Raw genomic sequence first — 20024 nt, 5'->3', positions numbered from 1 at the left:
TGTAAGTTGATTTTTTTGTGCTGATAATTACATTCCGACTGTTTCACTGCAAACTCTGTCTTTTAAAATCTAAGCACTTGGTGATTAGATGTTCAGGAGCAAGATCCTACAAAAACTTGTTTCTGTAAGAAAAGACCTCTGGGACCTGCGGCCCACATTGCTGCTCTGTTATGTTACAGAAACAGGGACAGAGCACATCAATAAATATTGCTGTTAATGCACCAAAAGATTGCCAAAAGGCTAGTTTTCATCTGATGCCAGCTCCTCTAATATTACTGCAGAGTAACAGAAATGCATTTCACCAGAAATACTTCTACTTTAGCCTCGTTTCCACCAAGCAGCCAAGTTGAGTTTCTTGTTGTAATGAAAAAAAAACAAGAACACACATTTGAGTAATGTGTATCGCGTTTGGGGACATGCAAGAGAATGAGAATGTGAGTGAAGTCTATAAATGCAGCTGCTTCTTAGGAGTTAAGGTGAGAACAGATCTTGCATTTAGGTATGGTTGCCATGGGATACATATGGGTCATTAGGGGTACTAGGCAAAAACTACTTTGGTGGAAACGCAGCTATTGAAGTTTATTCGCATCAGCTTGGTTTCATTTGTCACTGATGGTTATCTGACCGACTGTACACACACATGAGCTATTGGCTAACACTGTAGCATGCTGACAGCTATGTAGCAACTCTGTCTGACCAAAAGCGGTCCCCAACAGCCACACAAGGCAGTTGTGCTTGTGTGTGGCATGAGTTAAATGGACGCCATGACTTAATGAAGGTGGTGGGAGGCAGGAGGCATGCACAGGACAACAAGATGTATTCCAGAGTGACAGATTTTATTTAGACTCAAGACAAGGTGAACCCATGTACAGAATGAGATCAATGAAGTTACAAGAACAGCGTATTAATGTAAAGGAGAAAGTATAAATACAGATGTAATAATCCACACACACACACACACACTACTGTTACAGAAGACCCTCACAGCTTGTGTAGTTTAAAAGTCTACCTACTGACAAGGACACAAATTTTAAGCTCTGACACAACCATGTTGTCTGACAGCAGCAAAAGCATCTTTTCACATCAAGTCATTGTCAGGAAATAGTTCACAATGCCACAGCATCATAATATAAACATAAATGAAGTAAAACAGTTTCAAGTTTCAAGGGACACCGTGTAGTTTCAGGGAAGAAATTGAAACTCTATTAATTGATAAGGTAATGATACAAACTCAGACATGTTTGTTTTTTTCCATAACTGAATAAGCAAGCTGTTCTCAGAGGAAAATAAGGTTTGAAGGTAGAAATTTGAAGCTAGAAAGGTGGCAGGGTCCGCCAAATATAAACAAAGTGAAAATACTTTATTCGGTTTATTCTGTCATGAAAACGAGTTATTATTCAGGCATTAAAATTAGGTTGATCCCAAAACTACAGAGTGCACCTTTAAGAGATGTCTGACTGCCATGAAAAAGACTAAATGTGACCCCTGAGATTATAAAAAACACAGATTTTATGTTTTTTGTTTTGTCTTTCCAACTGCACTTATAGTACACGAGTCTCATCACTAAAATATGATTTCTATAACAATCCAACATGTTTGCAGCACACGTCACGCTATCCAACCGTCTGTCTCCACATGTCCAAACTTTCACATGCACATGCTGTGTGTATGTATATAATCACACACGGACACAAGCTGTGTGATGGGAATATGGATTTACATGACTCTGCAAGGTTACTGGGTCAAGCTGGTCTAATGCACACGTAAACACACACACACACACACACACACATCACACACACAGGAAGACAGCGGCTACATGAGAAGCTTTCAAGCTCCCAGATGTTTGAAACATGAGTGTTTTTATGAGCAGCACGGGGAGCCTTTAGTGAGGTGTGCATGTGTGTATTGATGTGGTGTGTGTGTGTGTGCACATTCAAAAGTTCAACTTCAAAGAGATGAGTATAATATGTCAATTTAACCGTGTGTGTGTGTGTACATGGGTATATAAAGAAATAGTGTTTTCCTGTCAAACTGGGACCCCTCTCTCACGCAACAAACACAAACACATATCACAGTGAACACACCCTCAGTGACTTGCATGCAGAACTGTTTCAAGTCAGTTGAGACAAGTTTAAGTTAAGTAAAGTCTTTCACAATAAATCTCAAGAGAGTCCCGACCCTGGACCACACAGTAAAACTATACCATTTAAACATATATTTAGATGTTTTGGTGTATATATGATTTATTCCTACCTTAAGTTTTTGACTCAGTTCAGTAGATTGCCTCAGCTGGCAGCAGAGAAATGGCTGCAAAGGCTGCAACTATGACGTCCACTGAAAGTGCTAACAAGCTGAGTTTGTTATTCTACCTCTCTGACAACAATGCAGGAACGTTTCCTACGGAGATAGACCTTTTGTTTAAATTACAAGTCCTTCTGTAAGCAGAAAGACTTCGTCAAGGTGAATTCTCACTCTGAAATCCTGTGAGGAGAGAGGTTACAGTTTATATATTTATTTATGTATTTATTTATTTGACAGGGACATTGTACAGCCTCCGAACTGTATCAGAGTTAGCTATAAGCGACTTAACATGTAGTAGTCTCTGGGCAGGAGACAGACACAATGTTGTTGCTTTATCTAGGTAAACTTCAAACTCTTCTCCCCAACTTCTCTCCAAGTCCACAAGATTTCAGAGCGAGAGTTGTGTTTCTGGTTACAAAAAGGATCTTACTCTTTAACAAAAAGGTCTTTCTCTGTAGGAATCATTTCCATCATGTTGTCTACCTCAACCTTTCAGTGGTGAGAAGCAAGCACTTTTAGTGGATGTAACTTTGACCGTTGGAGTTGCCCCAGAGGATTACATTGCAGCCATTAGAGCTGTGTTGCTGCTGCCAGCAGCAGAGATCTACTGGACTGATTTCAAACTTTTGGTAAATATGAAACATTTACACATCACAACATGTTGTGGGCCCAGGTTTAAAAAGAACTGTATTTGAGCAAGTCTCACGTCCTTTAGGACAACAGCTCTGATGCAGCCACCGAGCGTGTAAAAGTACAGAAGTAAAGAAAACAATCCGTTCAAATGGAAAGGGCCAGTCTGTTGTCGGGGTGGCTCTGATGTGGATAAACAGAGTACGGGCTGTAAGACGGACGGTGGCTGTTCTTGTGAATGATCACATGCTTGTGTGAATGTGGCACCACGTGCATGTACGGTCCAATGTTTTTATGCCAGTGTGTGTGCGGATGTGAATGTACGTGAAACCCACCTTCCTTACAGTCATGTTTGTTCTCATGCAGTACAAAGCCATGGCGACACTGACAAACGTACGAGCCCACTGTGTTGATGCACTCGTGCTGGCAGCCGCCGTTGTCCTTGCTGCACTCATCTTTGTCTGTGAGAGATACACATGCAACACATCACTCATGTGAAGACAGCAAGAGAGACGAGGTGGAGGGAAGTAAAGGGTCAAGCAGGGGAGAGGAGTGGAAGGATGAGACCTCAAGGAAGGGGAGGAGAGTTTTTTGAAAAATGAGATGATAAGAAAAGGAGAAACAGGAGAAACAAACAGTGATATGAGGAGAGGACCAGACGGAAATCAAATCAAACCAGGAAGTAAAGTTCAACAAAGAAATCTAAAGTACAAATAAGAGAAAGTGGCAGATGAATAAATAACTGTTTCTGGGTAAAACAGGCCTGTCAAGCTTTGGATCTTAGTATAGACAGTTATAGACAAAATGCTTTTTCGGCTGCAATACCGCAAGTGGCCACTGGGCAAAAATTGGAAGCAAGGCTGAGTGGCATTGACCCACCCTGGTCCATAATACATTCATGTTTCTAACATTAAACTGCAAACCGCTGCACGGCTAACATTAGCACTCCTAGCTAACTAACGTACCACATATAACATTATCCGGAATGATGAAAACATTAATTATCTCAGTGTTACGTCTGTTCCCACGCCAGGACAAGTTTCTGAGGACTAGCTTCAGCCTCAGCCTTTTAGCTTTACTTCATGCATGTGGTAATCGACTATATAAAGATCCTTTACAGGGTTCTCTTTTTAAACGTGTTATTTACAAGAAAGTTGGAAATGGAGACTCAAAAATCTACTTTTCTTACAAATAGGATCTTTAAAATTAGTCTGCAGAGTGTGTTTTTCAAGTAACTGATGTTTAGTTTATCCTGAAGTACAGAAATAAAGAGTCTGCGTTTGTGGAGCTCTGTGTTAAATCAGGGATGAATTGTTTCAAGAATGACTAAGAGTTTTGCGTGGTAAATGTGCTTCTGTTGTCATTATAAACTCAACATGTGCCATGATGCAGTGGAAAGCTTGACCAACGTAGCTACAGATGGCTAACTAAGGGGAATGGGGCTTGTCAAAACACAGCTTTGAATATCCTATGCAGCCCAACTGTTCTGAAATACTAACATCCAAAAGAAAGGTTAGAGAGAGGGAAATTGTAATAAAAGAAAACATTAACCAAAGTCAGCATTAAAGGCATCAACAGAAAACAACGAAGGGGTTAACTTAGTTGGCCTGTAAGTATGTGTGTGGCTCCGTTGGCCTGTAAAACTGTCTTTGTGCTGCTCTTTGGGTTCACAGTTGCGATCGCTCTGCAGTCAACCTCTGATCTTGGCTCTGAAACGTCTCTGACCATAACAGCGGTTTTCAGATCAGCTGGGTGCTCCTCGAGCCAGACCACCGCAGCTAAATCAGTCTGATGTGGTCACCGGGCCAGCTGAAGGGGAAACTGCAAAATGTGACGAGAGCTTCTGTCATCACATTTGGATCTAAAGCTACCGGAGACCTACTTCTCCGTGAGTGTAAGTCTTCACGGTACATGGTAGGATATGTGGGCCGTTAGGGTTGTCATGGTGACGCCTAAATGTAGATCACAAATTCTTCCCCATAAATAATTTGATAAGATTTTTGCTCCATAAATTTACATACAAATAAGGAGAAGTGACCTCCTTGAGAGAACAGTAACGCCTCACTGCTGTATCTGAGACGGTTGCTTCTTATGATCGTTTTGGTAATTAATACCTCTCTTGGCCCAAATAATTACCTCAATAACACTACTGGTAATAGAGTGAACTGTTTTAGGGTCAAATTAATAGAAAATGTAAGTTATGTGTATAACAGGGCACTCAAAACGATAATGGTAAGATGGTTTAGTCAGATTAGTTGGTACTGAAAACATATTTACAGCTACAACTAAAAGAATACTTTGACATGTCAGGGAAATACATGGGATTTGCTTTCTTGTTGAGAATTATATGAGATTTAACGGGGTTAAATCAGGGTTGTGGGAAATAATCCTGCACTTAAAAAAACACAACTTTTCGTGTTGATTTCCTGGCTTGAGATGTGCTCATACACAGATTTTGAGACAGAGCCAGGACAGCTGTTTTCCCCTGTTCCCAGTCTTACTGCTGAGCTAAGCTAACTGTCTGCAGGTTGGAACTTGATATGTCATGCCTCAGTCTAATCGTCAAGCAAATTTGAAGAAATACAATGCAAAGTAGGTAGTTTACCATCAAATGGGTTATAGGCAGTATAAACTAGGCAGTGCACAGCGTAGTCTAATTAGAAGTTGCTGGTATAGCATACATTATGCGTGGCTGTAATAAACTGAGTGGAAAAAGTAGAGGTCGACGAAACAAAACCAGCTGCCTCTCCATCTAAAGGAGAAAACTGGAGAGAGATTTGAAGCTTTAATTATCCTTTAATGTAAGCTAAATATTGGTATTTATATCCAGGAAGAAGCTGACAACAGAAACAGCTTCTTCCTCTCTCAGAGTGGAAACAGCTCTTCAGTCACGTAAGTTAAATATTTGCGACATCGTAACTTATCCTGAGGAGGTGTTTTCATCTCTCATTAAGCGCAGGAACCTTTTTCTGAAAAAAGGCAAAAACCAACTCATGCGGGCATAAAAAAAGTTTTTTTAAATGTTGTCATTTTCCATCAAGCTTTTCTAATGCAATACTTAATACTAATTAAAGATGTTGCTGGTAAAACAACTACACTAACCCAATATTTCTACATGTGTTCATGTAACTCTCGGCAAGAAAGCAAATATTTTTATTTGCCAAATTGTCCTAACTTTTTCCACACTCTCTGATAGTATCATACATTTCCTGGTTAAGCTCGTCATTAGACTGATGTTGAAATATTCGAAACCCAAACTTTTAATTGCATTTGCCCGTAAATCACCCGAACATATTTGGTGTCTTTAGAAGACGACTCACTGGTGGGCTGCTGCTAGTTTAGAAGATGAAAAGTAAAAAAAAATCTAAACTTAAAGAACCAACACGACTGTGTTGTTGTCTCGCATCTCGCCCATTTTTTCCTGCCTCATCCTTTAATTTGTGGCGTCTTCAAATCACACAGCTTCCCCCTCAGTTTGGCTGAGTGATGACAAAGGCCCTTCAGTGAAGCTGAACACTGGAGGAACAGAGGCCGGAGGTGAAAGGAGCGGGGAAGACTTGGTCTGTGTGGGGGGGGGGGCCACGTTGACAACAGTGAAGGTGTCAAGAGACAGAAGCAGAGAGGTGGGGATTTAGAGATGACCGCACAGGCAGACGGAGCATGTGCAGAGAGAGTGTGGGAGACAGAGAGGCGTGTGTTTGTGAGTGAGAGACAGATTCCTATAAAGAGATGTGAGATTAGACACAGAAGCCGAGTCTCACCTCAACTCAAGAGCTTGTGAATCAAACTAGATCTGCTTTTAATGAAACCACTAAATCCTCCTCTCTCTCTCTCTCTCTCTCTCGCTCTCTCTCTTTCTGTGTGTGTGTGTGTGTCTGATGTGGTATTACGGTGCTATTGTGGGCTCAGTCTCACCCTATCACAGGCTAAGAAGCTTTGCAGTTGATGCTACACCGTGTTCATTGTAGCTTTCTTCGGGTCAAGCACACAATGTCCACACGCACGCGCACACACACGCACGCTCACATGGATTAGTAGTGTGTGGGAGGCCGAAGGGACCTCCCTAACGCTGCTGGACCTTTGCCAACCAAAAGCTATCCCTGGAAGCTTCTGACAATAGCAGAGACACTCACACAGCAACTTTTGACACACACACACACACACACACACACATTATCTATGTCTGAGTAAGTAAATTCTCTGTGAAATCGAGCTCCACTGAGCGGTTTAACTTTCATGTCCCAGATGTTCGGCGAGGAGTTGATTTTTGAAGAGCTCATCCTGCTGACAGCTTTTACTTCCTCTGAAGGAGGAGGCGGCGGTCAAAGTGTTAGACGGAAGTTGCCTTTCGGATCAGTTTCTCTATTTCCCTTTTAGTTGCTGTAAATCTTAAAGAGAAAATTTGATCTTTTCATCAGGACAACTTCCTAAAATTGTTAGAATGTTTACATCCAACAAATTCATCCCTGCAGCCAGGAGGAGATGTTTGTTGTGGTTTTGCGGGAGGATCATAGTGCTGTCCCAATTCCATACAACATACTAACTGAATTAAATCTAATTCAATTTAATTTGATTTGTTCAATAAATAGCGGGCAGTTGTGACTTTCTGGAACACATCTGAAAATAAACAGTCATAATTTGTATATTTTGGAGACATGGAACTGACTGTAGCTTCACAAAGTTTCCATGTGATTGTCTTCCAATGATTACAAATGATTTTGTTTTACTACACACAGTTTAATATATTCATTTATTGTGTACCTACTATGAATAATAGTTAAAGGTGCAATATGTAAGAATTTTAAAAAATAGAATTTTAAAATGTAAAGAATTTCCAAGAATGCCACTTTGAGTTCAAAGTCTAGGCCACTAGCTGCATGGCTAACTGAGCTAATTAGCTAACAGCAGCTGCAGTTTGCAGCAGATGCGGTTTCTTTTTCACTATTTGTTTGGACTATGAATCCGAGAGGTAACCAACTGTTACATATTGCACCTTTAAATTCTCTAAAATTGTAGAAACAGGTCACCAGGCTCATTTTTCATGCTGGTTGCACTGATGTGACTTGTAACATTTTTAATTGAGGTGCACCAGAACATAAACAAGTTGTACCCGATACTACATTTGAAGTTAATTGCTTAACACGTTATGTAAAAGGCTATAAACTGTGGAAATACATGTGTTTCTTCATTTAAATCACATGCAACAAGAAATTGCAATAATATGTTTAAAAAATAAAAAAAACCTCCAAACTTTAGGTGCACCATTGTGAACTTGAACTTTTTGGTGCATGATTATCACAAAAGTGGCACCCTGGAGCACTACAACATGGGTCATGATACTGCAACTGTACACAAAAATCATATAAATAATTTAAAATAATCAAACTTTTCTTTGAACCCATGAACTTTATTATAGATGACCAAACGCCTCATATATCTAAAACAAAGAAATACCATGTGTTTCTGATTTCAATTGCAGCTTGCATGAAATTGCTTAATTCAAACCACATAAATTTGTATAATGATATAATTATAAGTTGATAAATGTTATTACTGTATTCTCTGTAACTCAGAAGTATTATTATGTAACATGGAATCGGGACAGAGCACATGTTTCCCTCTGGAGGAGAATGGATTCAATAATGATCCACGCAATTAAAACAGGATCCATCCATTCCCTCATCACACGTTAGACCGAAGCCAATCAGAGATGCCGAATGTGAGGTCATGTTACCTCTGACCTTTGATGAGGTTGCCAGCTTGTTGGTGACGTGGCCACGAGTGGGAGAGCGGCCGCGCTTTATGTCCTGGCATGACTCAAACACAATCATACGCTCCTGACACGGAGCCAGCCTGTCTGATGGAGAGAGGGCAGAGCGCAGGGTGGGTGCAGGCGGCATGAGAGCCGGGTGGAGGCTCAGGAGACACAGCATGACAGACGGACACATCACATGTACACAGGCAGGAAAACACAGGGGTATGCACACACATATGGAACTTTCCACAAATACTTACAACCACGCAAGCAAACACACACACACACACACACACACAAATCACAGCAATCACAGTGGAGGTGGACAGAAGACGTAAAACCAGCAGTTTGCTTCAACAGTTCTTGATATTTAATCCTGACAATGACCTCTGTCTTGTGTTTTAATTTTCTAAACCACTTTAACATATAGTGGTTGCTATGGATGGATATCGTATCCATGATTAGTTTGCACAATAGGCAATTTGCATAATAAAAATAAATAAATCTGTATGCTAAGTTTGTTGCGAACCTGATACGCTGCTCTGACCACCCCTAACAAACACACACAGATGTTACACACATGTAACACACGTGTCTTACCTGAGAAGAAGTGAGCTTTGAATCCTTTTTTGGACACGGTGTTGTCCGACTTGAACTCAATCCTCATGTTGTTGTATTGAGACGTGATGACCTCAGGGACCTCGGTGCCGCAGTATTTACCGTGCAGCTTAGAGTCGGATGAGAGGCCGCTTCGCACTTCCACGTAGTCGTATTTACACACCTAAACACACAAATAAGGCTCTTACAACGCACATTCACGAGGCGGCTACTTATAGAGGACGTAAACTGCCGTAATCAAACACTTTACTATTTAATTCAAACTTTTCCGTATCAGTAAAAACAGTTTTTTCATGGATTTATTTCTGCCTTATTTTCCCTTTGCAGTTTTCCCATCTTCATTTCCTCAAACAAATTTTACTCAGATTTTTATTTTCATTTAATTTGACATTTTAAATATCAATCAGTTCAATTTTACAATTCATTTATTGATTAACAGGTCTTTTTCTGCATTATTTCCCCCAACATATTTGTTTCTGTACTTTCCTCTAATCTTTCTTTACGCCTCTCTGCTTCTTTACAAAAATGAGGGGGCTGCAATTCTAAAGCATGTCATGGAGTCAAATTATGTCATATTTCAAAATGTCATTACCTGCGTACATTTAATTTTTAATATTATCTTGGATGCATTTAATGACTTATTAATTCAGTTATTGAGCAATTTTTGATATTAACAGCATTAGTCCTCCACAGATACTGTAGTTGGCATTTCCCTGTTCCTTTCATGAACTGACAAACACACTCACCTCATTTCCCTCCAGCTCGAAGGCCTCAAACTGCATAGAGATGCGGTACTGTGTGGGCGCGACCACCTGCCACACACAGTTCTTGTTGGGTGGATACTCTTTGGGCCAACCGGGAGTGCTGATAGTCCCGTTCAACTTGGAGAGGAGACCACCACAAGCAGCTGAAAACACAGAAACAATTCAGTCACACAAACACAACAAGGAATATGTTTCACGTTTTACCAGCCGCAGGGACAGCACTTGCATAGAAAAAAAAGCTGGAGCCAGTTCATTAACATTGTGGTGGGAGCAGGGTTTCCCCTCATCCAGCCAAACCACATTGTGCATCAGCGGGTGGTGCAGAATCTGGTCAATGCTTAGTCATTTGTTTTGGCAATTCACATTTCTAATTCACAGTTGTCAACTATTGCATTCCAAGCCACACCAACTGGACCCCATCAAATCCCCAAGTTTCCCAACATGTAAAATAAAACAGCTGTCATGTTTGAGAGCCTGGTTTTTGTGCAACGAGGAGATTCTACTGCCATATTTTTGATGAACACGGCAGCTATTTTGGTCACAAGGGTTGTCTTTCGGATATGATGTTCTTAAGAATGGAATGTGGAGGACAATCAGGTGCGTCATCGGCTGCAGAACGTGTTTCTACTGATGAAGCCACTGGGAATATTTGTCATAGAGGAACCAGATTCAGCTCAAAGGAAGAGTGAAACGTGTTTGCAAAGTCATTACTGCTGATCTTTTGTTTATCCCAAGTGGAAGGAGGTAACAGGACCTCCAAACACCTGTAGAGTTCATGAAAGGTTTTCCTCAAACAACAACACAATTTCTCACAACACAATATGCCACGTTATTTCTCCTGACTCAAATGTATTGTGCTTTACTTGACCTTGATCAGCCCCTCTACCGCATGTGCGCAGGAATTGCTCCAAGAATTTCTCTTTTTTGAGGTTGGCATGGCGAATTTCCCTACAAAAGTGAGCCCAAACATGACTGTCATTGTATATACAGACTGAGACTTTCAAAATCCACGTTCTACATGAGTTTCCCACACATTTGTTCACTGGGGATGCCAAAAAACACGACTGCTCTTCAAAGATATACAGCAAAACCACATTTTGGATATTTCACTAGCAGAGGATTTTCTCTCTCTGCGTCAGAAGTGGTTTGTTCAGTTGTTTCAGTATGTGGGTCATTACGGGCAGTTAATTTATTTTCGTGGGATTAGAAGACCTTCGCAGCGTTTGTGGCATTGGAGCAGCGAGGCATGTGGCTTTGTGTCAGAGAGATGTTTTTTCCTGTTGATGGAGGCTGTTCGGATGTTTTTTTTCTGATGACTTAGACTCATATCCTACAGAAACACACAGAGGCTTACAAAGGAATGCACATACAATCATGTATTCAGCATCACGCACATACACACACACACACACACACACACAGTTACCTTCACAGCTCTTCTTGTCAGGAGCTAGTTCATAGCCAGGGTCGCAGGCACACTTGAAGCTGCCGAGAGTGTTTACACACCTCTGTTCACATCCACCATTGTCTGGCTTGGCACACTCGTCCTCCTCTGAAAAACACACACGTCAGAGGACATTTTCACACACATGAAGAATGCTTTGGTTAAAAAAAAACATGTGGGAAAACACAATCAACCGACACACACCTTTGAAAAAGTTAGCAGCAAAGCCGGCCTTGTTAACCGTCCCGTCGGAGACAAACTTCATCCACAGTGTGTGTGAGGTGGAGCGCACATCCTCGGGTTTGTCGTAGCCACAGAATCGACCAATCAGAGGGCTGGTCTCCAGGGGGCCGTCTCGGACCTCCAGGTAGTCGTAAGCGCAGCTGTCGTGCCTCTCAATCTACAGAAGCAATCACGCGCATCCACAGTGAGATACAGAAAGCCGCTGTGGAACTCAACAGTCATCCTTTCACATCAAATATCTCCGCGGCACATTTGGTGATATGTGTCGCACTCGTCTTCCGTTGTCCAACCGTTTGACTGTGAGTGTTGCTCTGATGGACGCCATCGTACCAATGTTAGAGGCCCCGCAGATTTCATCAATGAAGTCAGTGAATAAATTCATATGATAGGCCCAAACTACAGCAAAATAACCAGGTTGAAATAAATCCCTTTATTCTAAAGCATCATCGTTATATAGATATCGTCATATATCCTGTCAGATATGAACTATATTTTTCCCTTATCATCACCGTATGCTCAGTCAGGCTTAACAGAATAGAAAAGTGTCTGAGGCTAATGTGATTTTAAAAGAGGCTGATCTTAACCTCTGTGCAAAAGTGACCTTTGACCTTTGGCCCTACATGTGTGAAGTCTCGATGGAGACAGATTGAGTCATTTAGCACACTGACATTTTTACAGCGTTCAAACTACAGAACTAATCCTCAACTGCCTGCTGTCGTCTCTGTACACTCTGTTTCACACACACACACCATCACCATTATTAACTTTCTAGCAGCTATAAGAGCGTGAAATTTGACCCAGACATTCCTGAGCACACACACACATACACACACAGACAGGGGGGAGCATACACACATGCACAAACACAAGCACACACAAACACATAAGGAGTGAGTCACCTCGAATGCCTGGAAGCTGAGCCCGACGTTGTATCCCTCGGACACGGTGATCCTCCACACACACTCTTTGGATGGTCTGTAGTCATCGGGGTAGTTCGGAGACTGAATCTGTCCTGAGTCCTTGGTGATTTCCCCTCCGCAGATTGCTGCACAGGAGACACAGAGAGAGAAACAGACAGATTAGAATCAACAGCAGTAACCACCAACATCTGAATCACATGTCTTTATTTATATATGTGTTTGTTTCTAAAGTAAATAGGAGTTACCTTCATAAATGGCAGCGAAGCCCTTCCCCACCCAGTTGCTGCTGCTGCGGAACTCAATCCACATCCGGCTGTCGGTGGAGATCAAGACATCAGGGACTTTATCGCCACAAAACCTGCCTGTGAAAAACACACACATGAAAAACAAACCCTGTAAGAATCATGACTGGTGTTATCTCATTATTGTGCATGTGTCCACAGCTTATCTGAAAACAACTGTAATAATCAGTCTAAACATATTGTGGCTGCTGAACAGGCTTGGTAAGAAACTCTATTGCATTAAAATGACAGAATATCTAATTAAAGAAAACAAGGTTTATTAAGATAATATGCCTTTAATAAATCATAAATGAATACAATCCTCATATTCCCTGGTTAGGTTTGGTCTCCTGATTTAAGCTATGATGTCTGGAGGCTGGCAGGAACGCTGATCAACCAAACATATTGATGGTTCTGTTTAATAACCATTGACTGCTGACTCTGGCAGAGATCTGCTACTTCTACTTTTGTACTTTGTCTTTTATCTATATGCATGTTCTCTTAATTTGCTGTGTGACTCAGAATTTAATGAGCTAATAAAACAAACAAGCTGTTCTCAGTCCTCAGAACGCTGTGTAAAGCCAGAAAGGTGGCAGGGTCCGCCACTGTCAAGTTGTGCTGGCATTTAAGGTCAGTTTGTTCATTTAGTTTATTCAGTCATGAAGAATCAGTCAATGAGATCTCTCTCCTCTGATGACAAATACTTCAACAAAACTACACAGTGCACCTTTAAATTATCAGCGCCACTGTTCATTAGTCTCAATCATTTAAGGTGACTTCAGTGGAAGATTTCAGCAGAATTCAGAAGCTAATAAAGGATCAAGGAAATACAAAGAGGCACAAATCTCATGTCGGTTTACTGAAGGATAACCAGTGGCCCTCTGGCGCTCCTTCAGCTCACCCTCGGCTGCCCGTGCCTTGATCTTACCGAGCAGCGGAGCTTTCCTCCAGTATCCATCCCGAACTTCAATGTAGTCATACCAACACAGACTGCTCTTATACAGATCCATGGTGGTGAAGTTGAGGACAATCTGGAGGAAGAAAAATAAGCATTTAACACATTTTATTCAGATATTTGCAGCTGTGAGACCAGAGGGGAGGAAGTGGGTGGTACCTATGGTGTTATAATCAATATACAGCCAGTCTGTCAGCACTCTATATTGTTATTGCATGTACACGCACTGCACTGCAGGGGGCTACTCTGTGTCTTGTGTGTGTGCGCACCTTTTCTCCCGGTGTAACGGATATTCTCCAGACACAGTGCGTGTATGACGGGTAACCGTTGGGGTAACCAGGAGACGAGAAGTTGCCCGTAGAGTCTTGGAGGGTTTCTCCACATGCTGAGACACACACACACACACACACACACATACACACACACACACACACACACACACACAGATGGAGTTACATTTTTGTGGTGAGTCCTGCTGTTGTGCATAATCCTTTCAGCTGTGTACTGATACTTACGATGGGTCCATTACTAAAGAACACATGGCTCTCATATCTATTATTATGCTCAATCTTTTACTGCCAATTCACCAAAATAAATATACATCCGTGTATTTTGTCAAAACAACAGCCTCATACACTCTCTGCCAAAGTTTATGTCTTTAATATCTGATCTTTACATATGGAAACTGTTAGACGTGTATTTATCATTCGGAAACCAGTAAAGGAATTAAAATTACCCTCAAAAACAAACTTATGTTTCATGCTGCCTTTGGCTTGTTTTAGGTTTGCATGTTGCCGCAGTATGTATGTTTGTATTCCTGTGTAGAGTCTGTATACATATGAGTTTCCGACCACAGTCATTAAGCCCCATCACCATTGAGCAGAATTAAACATTCCCCAAGTAGAAGTCATTTTTTGTAAGTGAACAAGAAGACAATCATTGGAGGGGAATTGGTGGATAATGCTCTGACGATATGCTCTCTTTATTCTACAGTCTGAGTTTAATGCTGTCGCTCCCTCTCAAAAGGAGGTTAGCCAAATGTGCTCCTCCTATCCCATCATGCATGCTGTTTTCCCCCCACAATGCCCTGGGGCTCTGTTCATCTGTCAGTGAATATGGTATCACTCAAATGTGACCTTATAAGGTTGAAGTTGTATCTATTTCCAGCTGGGACACACGGTCGTCTTCTCTCTCTAGTATCAAAATGGGATTCAGTTGAATAACATGTATAGTTATATATGTGGTGTTATTAATGTGTATCGATAACATAAAATCTGTGCTTATATACTCTCCGACAAAACAGAACAAAATCAGTCAGAATGAAAAAATACACACACATTATTTTCCAAAGTAGATGTTGACAGATATCTAATGTGATTGTCTCAGAGACATAACATCATGTGTACATGATGACCTTACGTGTGAACTATAGTGTGTGTGTGGGCCAAAAAAGGGGTGGCAGCGCTCGCAGTTGTAAAACTTTGCGACATTGCTGAACAGCAGGTTCCAAATCACGTCAGAACCGTACAACAGGGACCACAGGGACGCCAGAACAGCACGGGTGTGCGCAAGTACTTATGTGAAGAGCGTGTGTGGTGTGTGTGAGACCCGAAAAACAGAGAAACACATGGAAAAACAACTTACTCAACTTCACCTCTGGGCCTTGGAGAGTGGATGGGTGGGAAAATGTTACACCAAAGATACGGGCAGATAAACATCTTTCATTTCACAACACACACACACACACACACACACTTGTGCACGCTGTGGTCTCATAGTAAATATATCAGTACCTGGACATCTATACAGCTTCCTTGCCTGTGCAATGTCTCCTTTACTGAGCCTGGTCCGCTGACCAATTGCAGGCCGGACGCCGTTTTCATCTCTGGATGGAAGGATGGTGTCGAGGAACATCCCCCTTCAGAGAGGAAAAGAGAGATTTCACACACGTCATGCTCTGATTTCAAGGAGATCGAACACAAGATTTAATCTAGCTTCAAAACACTGTAATCAATTTATGTCCCGAGAGCAATTTGACCACCACGCAAATACCAACGCCCCACCAATGTTGTGCTTTGTATTTTCTTCTAATGTGTAAGCTGTAAGCTGCAAAGATTAAAAATGTATCCTCACATGGAAAACATGTAAAGTGAACCTGTGGCCACTCGCTCTGCCAAATATCTTGCTGATTTCAGATGGTTTAAAACCTGGGAGGGGATTTCATGATGCTGAGAAGTTTCCATAAGTTTTACTGCACTGGTGAGCCATTGTTTCCAGTTTCTCCCGAGGTAGTTGTGCTTAAGCTGTGAATGTCCATAAAGGTCTAATTAGAACTAAGAGACTGTGACTCTGTGTTTTCTAACCTGAGAGCCGAAACCCCAACAAAGGGTTGGATATTCTCAAAATGATAGGAAACTGTCTAGAACCAAAACATCGACTTATATCCATTACAGATAATATCTTTTGCAGTTTGAAATGCAGTTTATAACATATCATCATACACCCTCTGCTCGCTGTATATGAATGTGAATATAAGTGCTGCAATCTGTATACTGTATGTGTAAAGTCATTTAATAAATTATTATGAAAATAGTAATTACAGCTGCTTCAACTATAGTGCAAAAAGAGAAAAAAAATGACTTTTCATTTGAACTGGTCAGAAATGGAAGAAAAATCTGTACTAGTGACAGAGGGTCACATAAGATATTGTTTTGATGGGACCAGAACCAAAAAGATTTAGAAAGTATTCTGTCAATCCTCAAGATTATGAAAGTCACTGAGAGACACGCAGGCAGGACAAAGGATTAGCAAACTATGTCCCCTTCATGATCATCTCTGTTTTCTGTGTTACATGTTGTAGCTCGTTGGTCACTTTATAAAATTAAATAGATTTATTTCAATTTTATTTACCCTTTTATAAAAGAAGGGTGTCGTTCACCCAGAGCTCAGCAACAATGATCATACTACTGATATTAATACTATTAATCTTAACAATGTTTGTAGACTATGTGCCCATGAATGCAACATTTGCACTTCTATATGGATACTTGTATATATATAAATAGATATATATATATGTTGTATTTGCTGTAAATGATTGAACGTTAGAGAAGACATTGTGCCTCTGGTTACCGTGAGAAGGTGTTCCTGGCGTAGTGCATGATGCTATCAAAATCATACGGCTCCCCGAGAGAGTTGACCTCCCCTGGCTCCATCTTGAGGAAGTTATACTCCTGGCCTGGAAACCACAAATATTCACACACACAGCAGCATTAGAGGAGTTTGTTTCATCACACAAAAACAGGGTGTAACACAACGCACAATTGAAATCATTAAGTCTGAAGTGACATTCCATTTTAGGGACATTTATTAAAAGACTACAAGTCCAGTAGAGCAGTATAGCTCTGATATGTTTCTAAATAAAAACTTGGGTCAGGTTTGATGCACTGCTATGTCATTTGATCTAACACCTGTCAGATTGCTCTGTGGTGCAGAGGAGTGTGTGGGAGGAGAAGAGACTCGAGGTGACTTCACAGTCATTAAAAGCCTCATTCACACTCACACACGGCTGGACATGAGTGTGAAACTGGAAAAAGTCACACATAACATCCTTATTTGTCTGCAGCAAGAAACAAACCTGAACGCCTCTTACGTTCAGAAGCAGGTGCAGCTTGGAGACCGAGTCTCACCTGGTTGGATGTTATCCCGGATGATGGTCACATGATCGTCACGGTCAGGTCGCGTGTGTTCATGCCAGAAGCCAATAACGTGACCCAGTTCGTGTACCACGATGCCAAACTTGTCACAGTTCTTGCCTATGGAGATAGCCTGGGGCCCATTGCCACGACGACCCACATAGGAACAACACCTAATAAGGATTAGTAGGAGGTTGATAGCAGGGAGATAGGCGGATGATTTTTACTACACATTTGGCAGTGGAAAAGATATCAGCAGTGCTTCATGAACACACACACACACACACGCACACATACACACACACAGTCTTTTCAGGATTTCCTGCTTCGTACTACGTCCACCAGAGGAAAAGCAGCAGGATTTATTTACATACAACGCTCCGATAACGCTGCAGTTTCATAACCCAAAGTGAGTAAGCTGTGAGAATTCACATATCGCTGCTCAAAACACACACACACACACACACACACACACACACACTCATTCTTTTTTTTCTGGTTAGCCGAGACATCCGTGCCAGTCTAACAAATCTGATTAAAGTTATCCAGCGAGCTGATTGCGGGCTAAGGATCAGGAGTCACTGGAGTAGATAGAGTGTTTTCTTTCAGCATTTGCAGCTCTACCACCAGTGCGACTACTTCACCCACAGCCGGTGCCACATATACACTGTGGTATTGATAAACCATAACTTCTTTTTCTGCATTTCTCTCTCTGTGTCTCTCTGTCACACATGCTGGCAATTTAAGACTGCAGGGTATTTATACATCAGATTAAAGTGTCTAATCTCTGCTGCAGCCAGCCTATCACAGGACACGAGACAAGTGGCATCATCAGTTAACACGCAGATCTTTCATCATATGAACGGCATTCACGTTGAAAAATCAATTATATGGGCTTCCTCAGACTTTTCCACGTGAACTTCATTAGAGAAAACTGTGTAACATCCAAAGAAAGTATTCAAACTCAGCTCCAGCTCACACATAATTAAAAGTATTTAAAACGATAACAGCGCAACTTTTTCATCATATATCGTCATCAGGCATCAAATATTATCGTGAGAGCAAAGAAACAGCAGGCAGATTATTGCAGATTTTCCTTTGCCTTATTATTATTGTTCAGTCCACAGAAGTCTTCATAAAATTCTTGGTGTCTTCCAAATATTTCCATACTTAAATGAAAAAAAAGTATCTCTTATGGTGCCAAAATGGACAAATATATAGACGTTTTACATATATAAATATTCATATACATAAGCATACATATTTCCAGTGAAAACAATTTAAAACATAAAAAAAACATGTATCTTTTTGGAAACTATACTTCTACTTGGCATCTTATTTCAGAAGTATAAAGAATGTATTCTGTTAATCCCCTTTCTTTTCATTTAAAAAAAAAAAGTGTATACCTCCGCCGAAGCCTAACAGTACCATTCAATCAAACCTAATCCAAATATCAAACCGAAGGAATATTAATTCTGCTAGATGCTAGATCTGGATTTCGCATCAAATTGCACTCACTCATTGACACCTTCTAAAAACAGCAGATTTCTTCCCGCACTGTGTGGCTGAGCTGCACACAGAGACACAGGGTTGGTCAGTGGCCACACACAGCGCACAGGATGAAGCGTACGCTTCGGCTGGATTCACAAAAATCTGGCAATAGGCCACATGATTGTTTCTGTGCTTTAGACTGTAACTGCTTTGACACAATCAGCAAATAGCGTTTTATTTTTCTAAATCACTGCTTTGTTTGCACTTTCGCTCCGTCTCTTCATTAATTCTGAAGTTCGCTCGACCACGGCTCTGTGTCTTTCTGTCTGCAAAGTATGCCTCTAAAAAAACATCATCTTCAATGTCAAAGCTCATATGTTGGGGGGGTTGAGCACTAAGAAAGAAAAATCCTGGATCTGTTACTTTATCCAGATCTGCACTAAAAGTTAATGAGGTCTATTCTGGGCCGAGACCCATCCTACATCCAAGTTTCATGGAAACCTGGTCAGTAGTTTTTGTTTAATAGTGCCGACAAACCAACCCAAAAAACCCTACAGGCGAAAAACACAAAGAAAAAAAATAAACTTCTTAAATGTTAAGAGTCGTCTTGAAAAGCAGTTTATAAAAAACAATAAAGTAGAAAACTCAAAGCTTATTGATTCACAGTTACATTAAATTGGAAAAAAGCAGTTTATCCTTGTGTTTAATGAGCAAGTGAATGTTTGTTTTTGCTTGATAAATTACTTTAATATTAGAAAATCTGTAGGTCTGTTGCTGTCCATCACTTCAGTACTGGTATCATATATCATACATATTCCACTCCTTCAACCATCTGCACGACAGCTTAGGAAGATAAACCTCAGCATCCGGATTTCTAAAACCTTACAACTTACAACCAGTGAGCGTAGTGCCACCACTGTACAA

The 20024-nt window shown here is 41.0% G+C and overlaps 1 protein-coding gene across 2 annotated transcripts in view; it reads right to left on the bottom strand.

Annotated features, from left to right (window-relative positions):
* Positions 1-20024, bottom strand: part of tll1 (tolloid-like 1) — a 57112-nt gene that overhangs the window by 7540 nt on the left and 29548 nt on the right. The window contains exons 9-21 of one of the 2 annotated variants that reach the window (XM_030434958.1): positions 17604-17782; positions 17047-17152; positions 15708-15832; positions 14184-14299; positions 13888-13990; positions 12924-13040; positions 12658-12803; positions 11720-11915; positions 11498-11623; positions 10054-10214; positions 9290-9470; positions 8669-8791; positions 3270-3395 (exon numbers count right to left, since the gene is read on the bottom strand). In XM_030434958.1, coding sequence (XP_030290818.1) covers positions 3270-3395; positions 8669-8791; positions 9290-9470; positions 10054-10214; positions 11498-11623; positions 11720-11915; positions 12658-12803; positions 12924-13040; positions 13888-13990; positions 14184-14299; positions 15708-15832; positions 17047-17152; positions 17604-17782 — 1805 coding nt within the window. The remainder of the gene's footprint in view (positions 1-3269; positions 3396-8668; positions 8792-9289; positions 9471-10053; positions 10215-11497; positions 11624-11719; positions 11916-12657; positions 12804-12923; positions 13041-13887; positions 13991-14183; positions 14300-15707; positions 15833-17046; positions 17153-17603; positions 17783-20024) is intronic. The other variant, XM_030434969.1, reaches the window with a different exon arrangement.

The sequence above is a fragment of the Sparus aurata genome, chromosome 1, assembly GCF_900880675.1.
Source record: "Sparus aurata chromosome 1, fSpaAur1.1, whole genome shotgun sequence".
NCBI classification, from domain to species: domain Eukaryota; kingdom Metazoa; phylum Chordata; class Actinopteri; order Spariformes; family Sparidae; genus Sparus; species Sparus aurata.
Note: the sequence above shows the minus strand (reverse complement) of the source record. Positions and strands in the feature narration are given on the sequence as shown.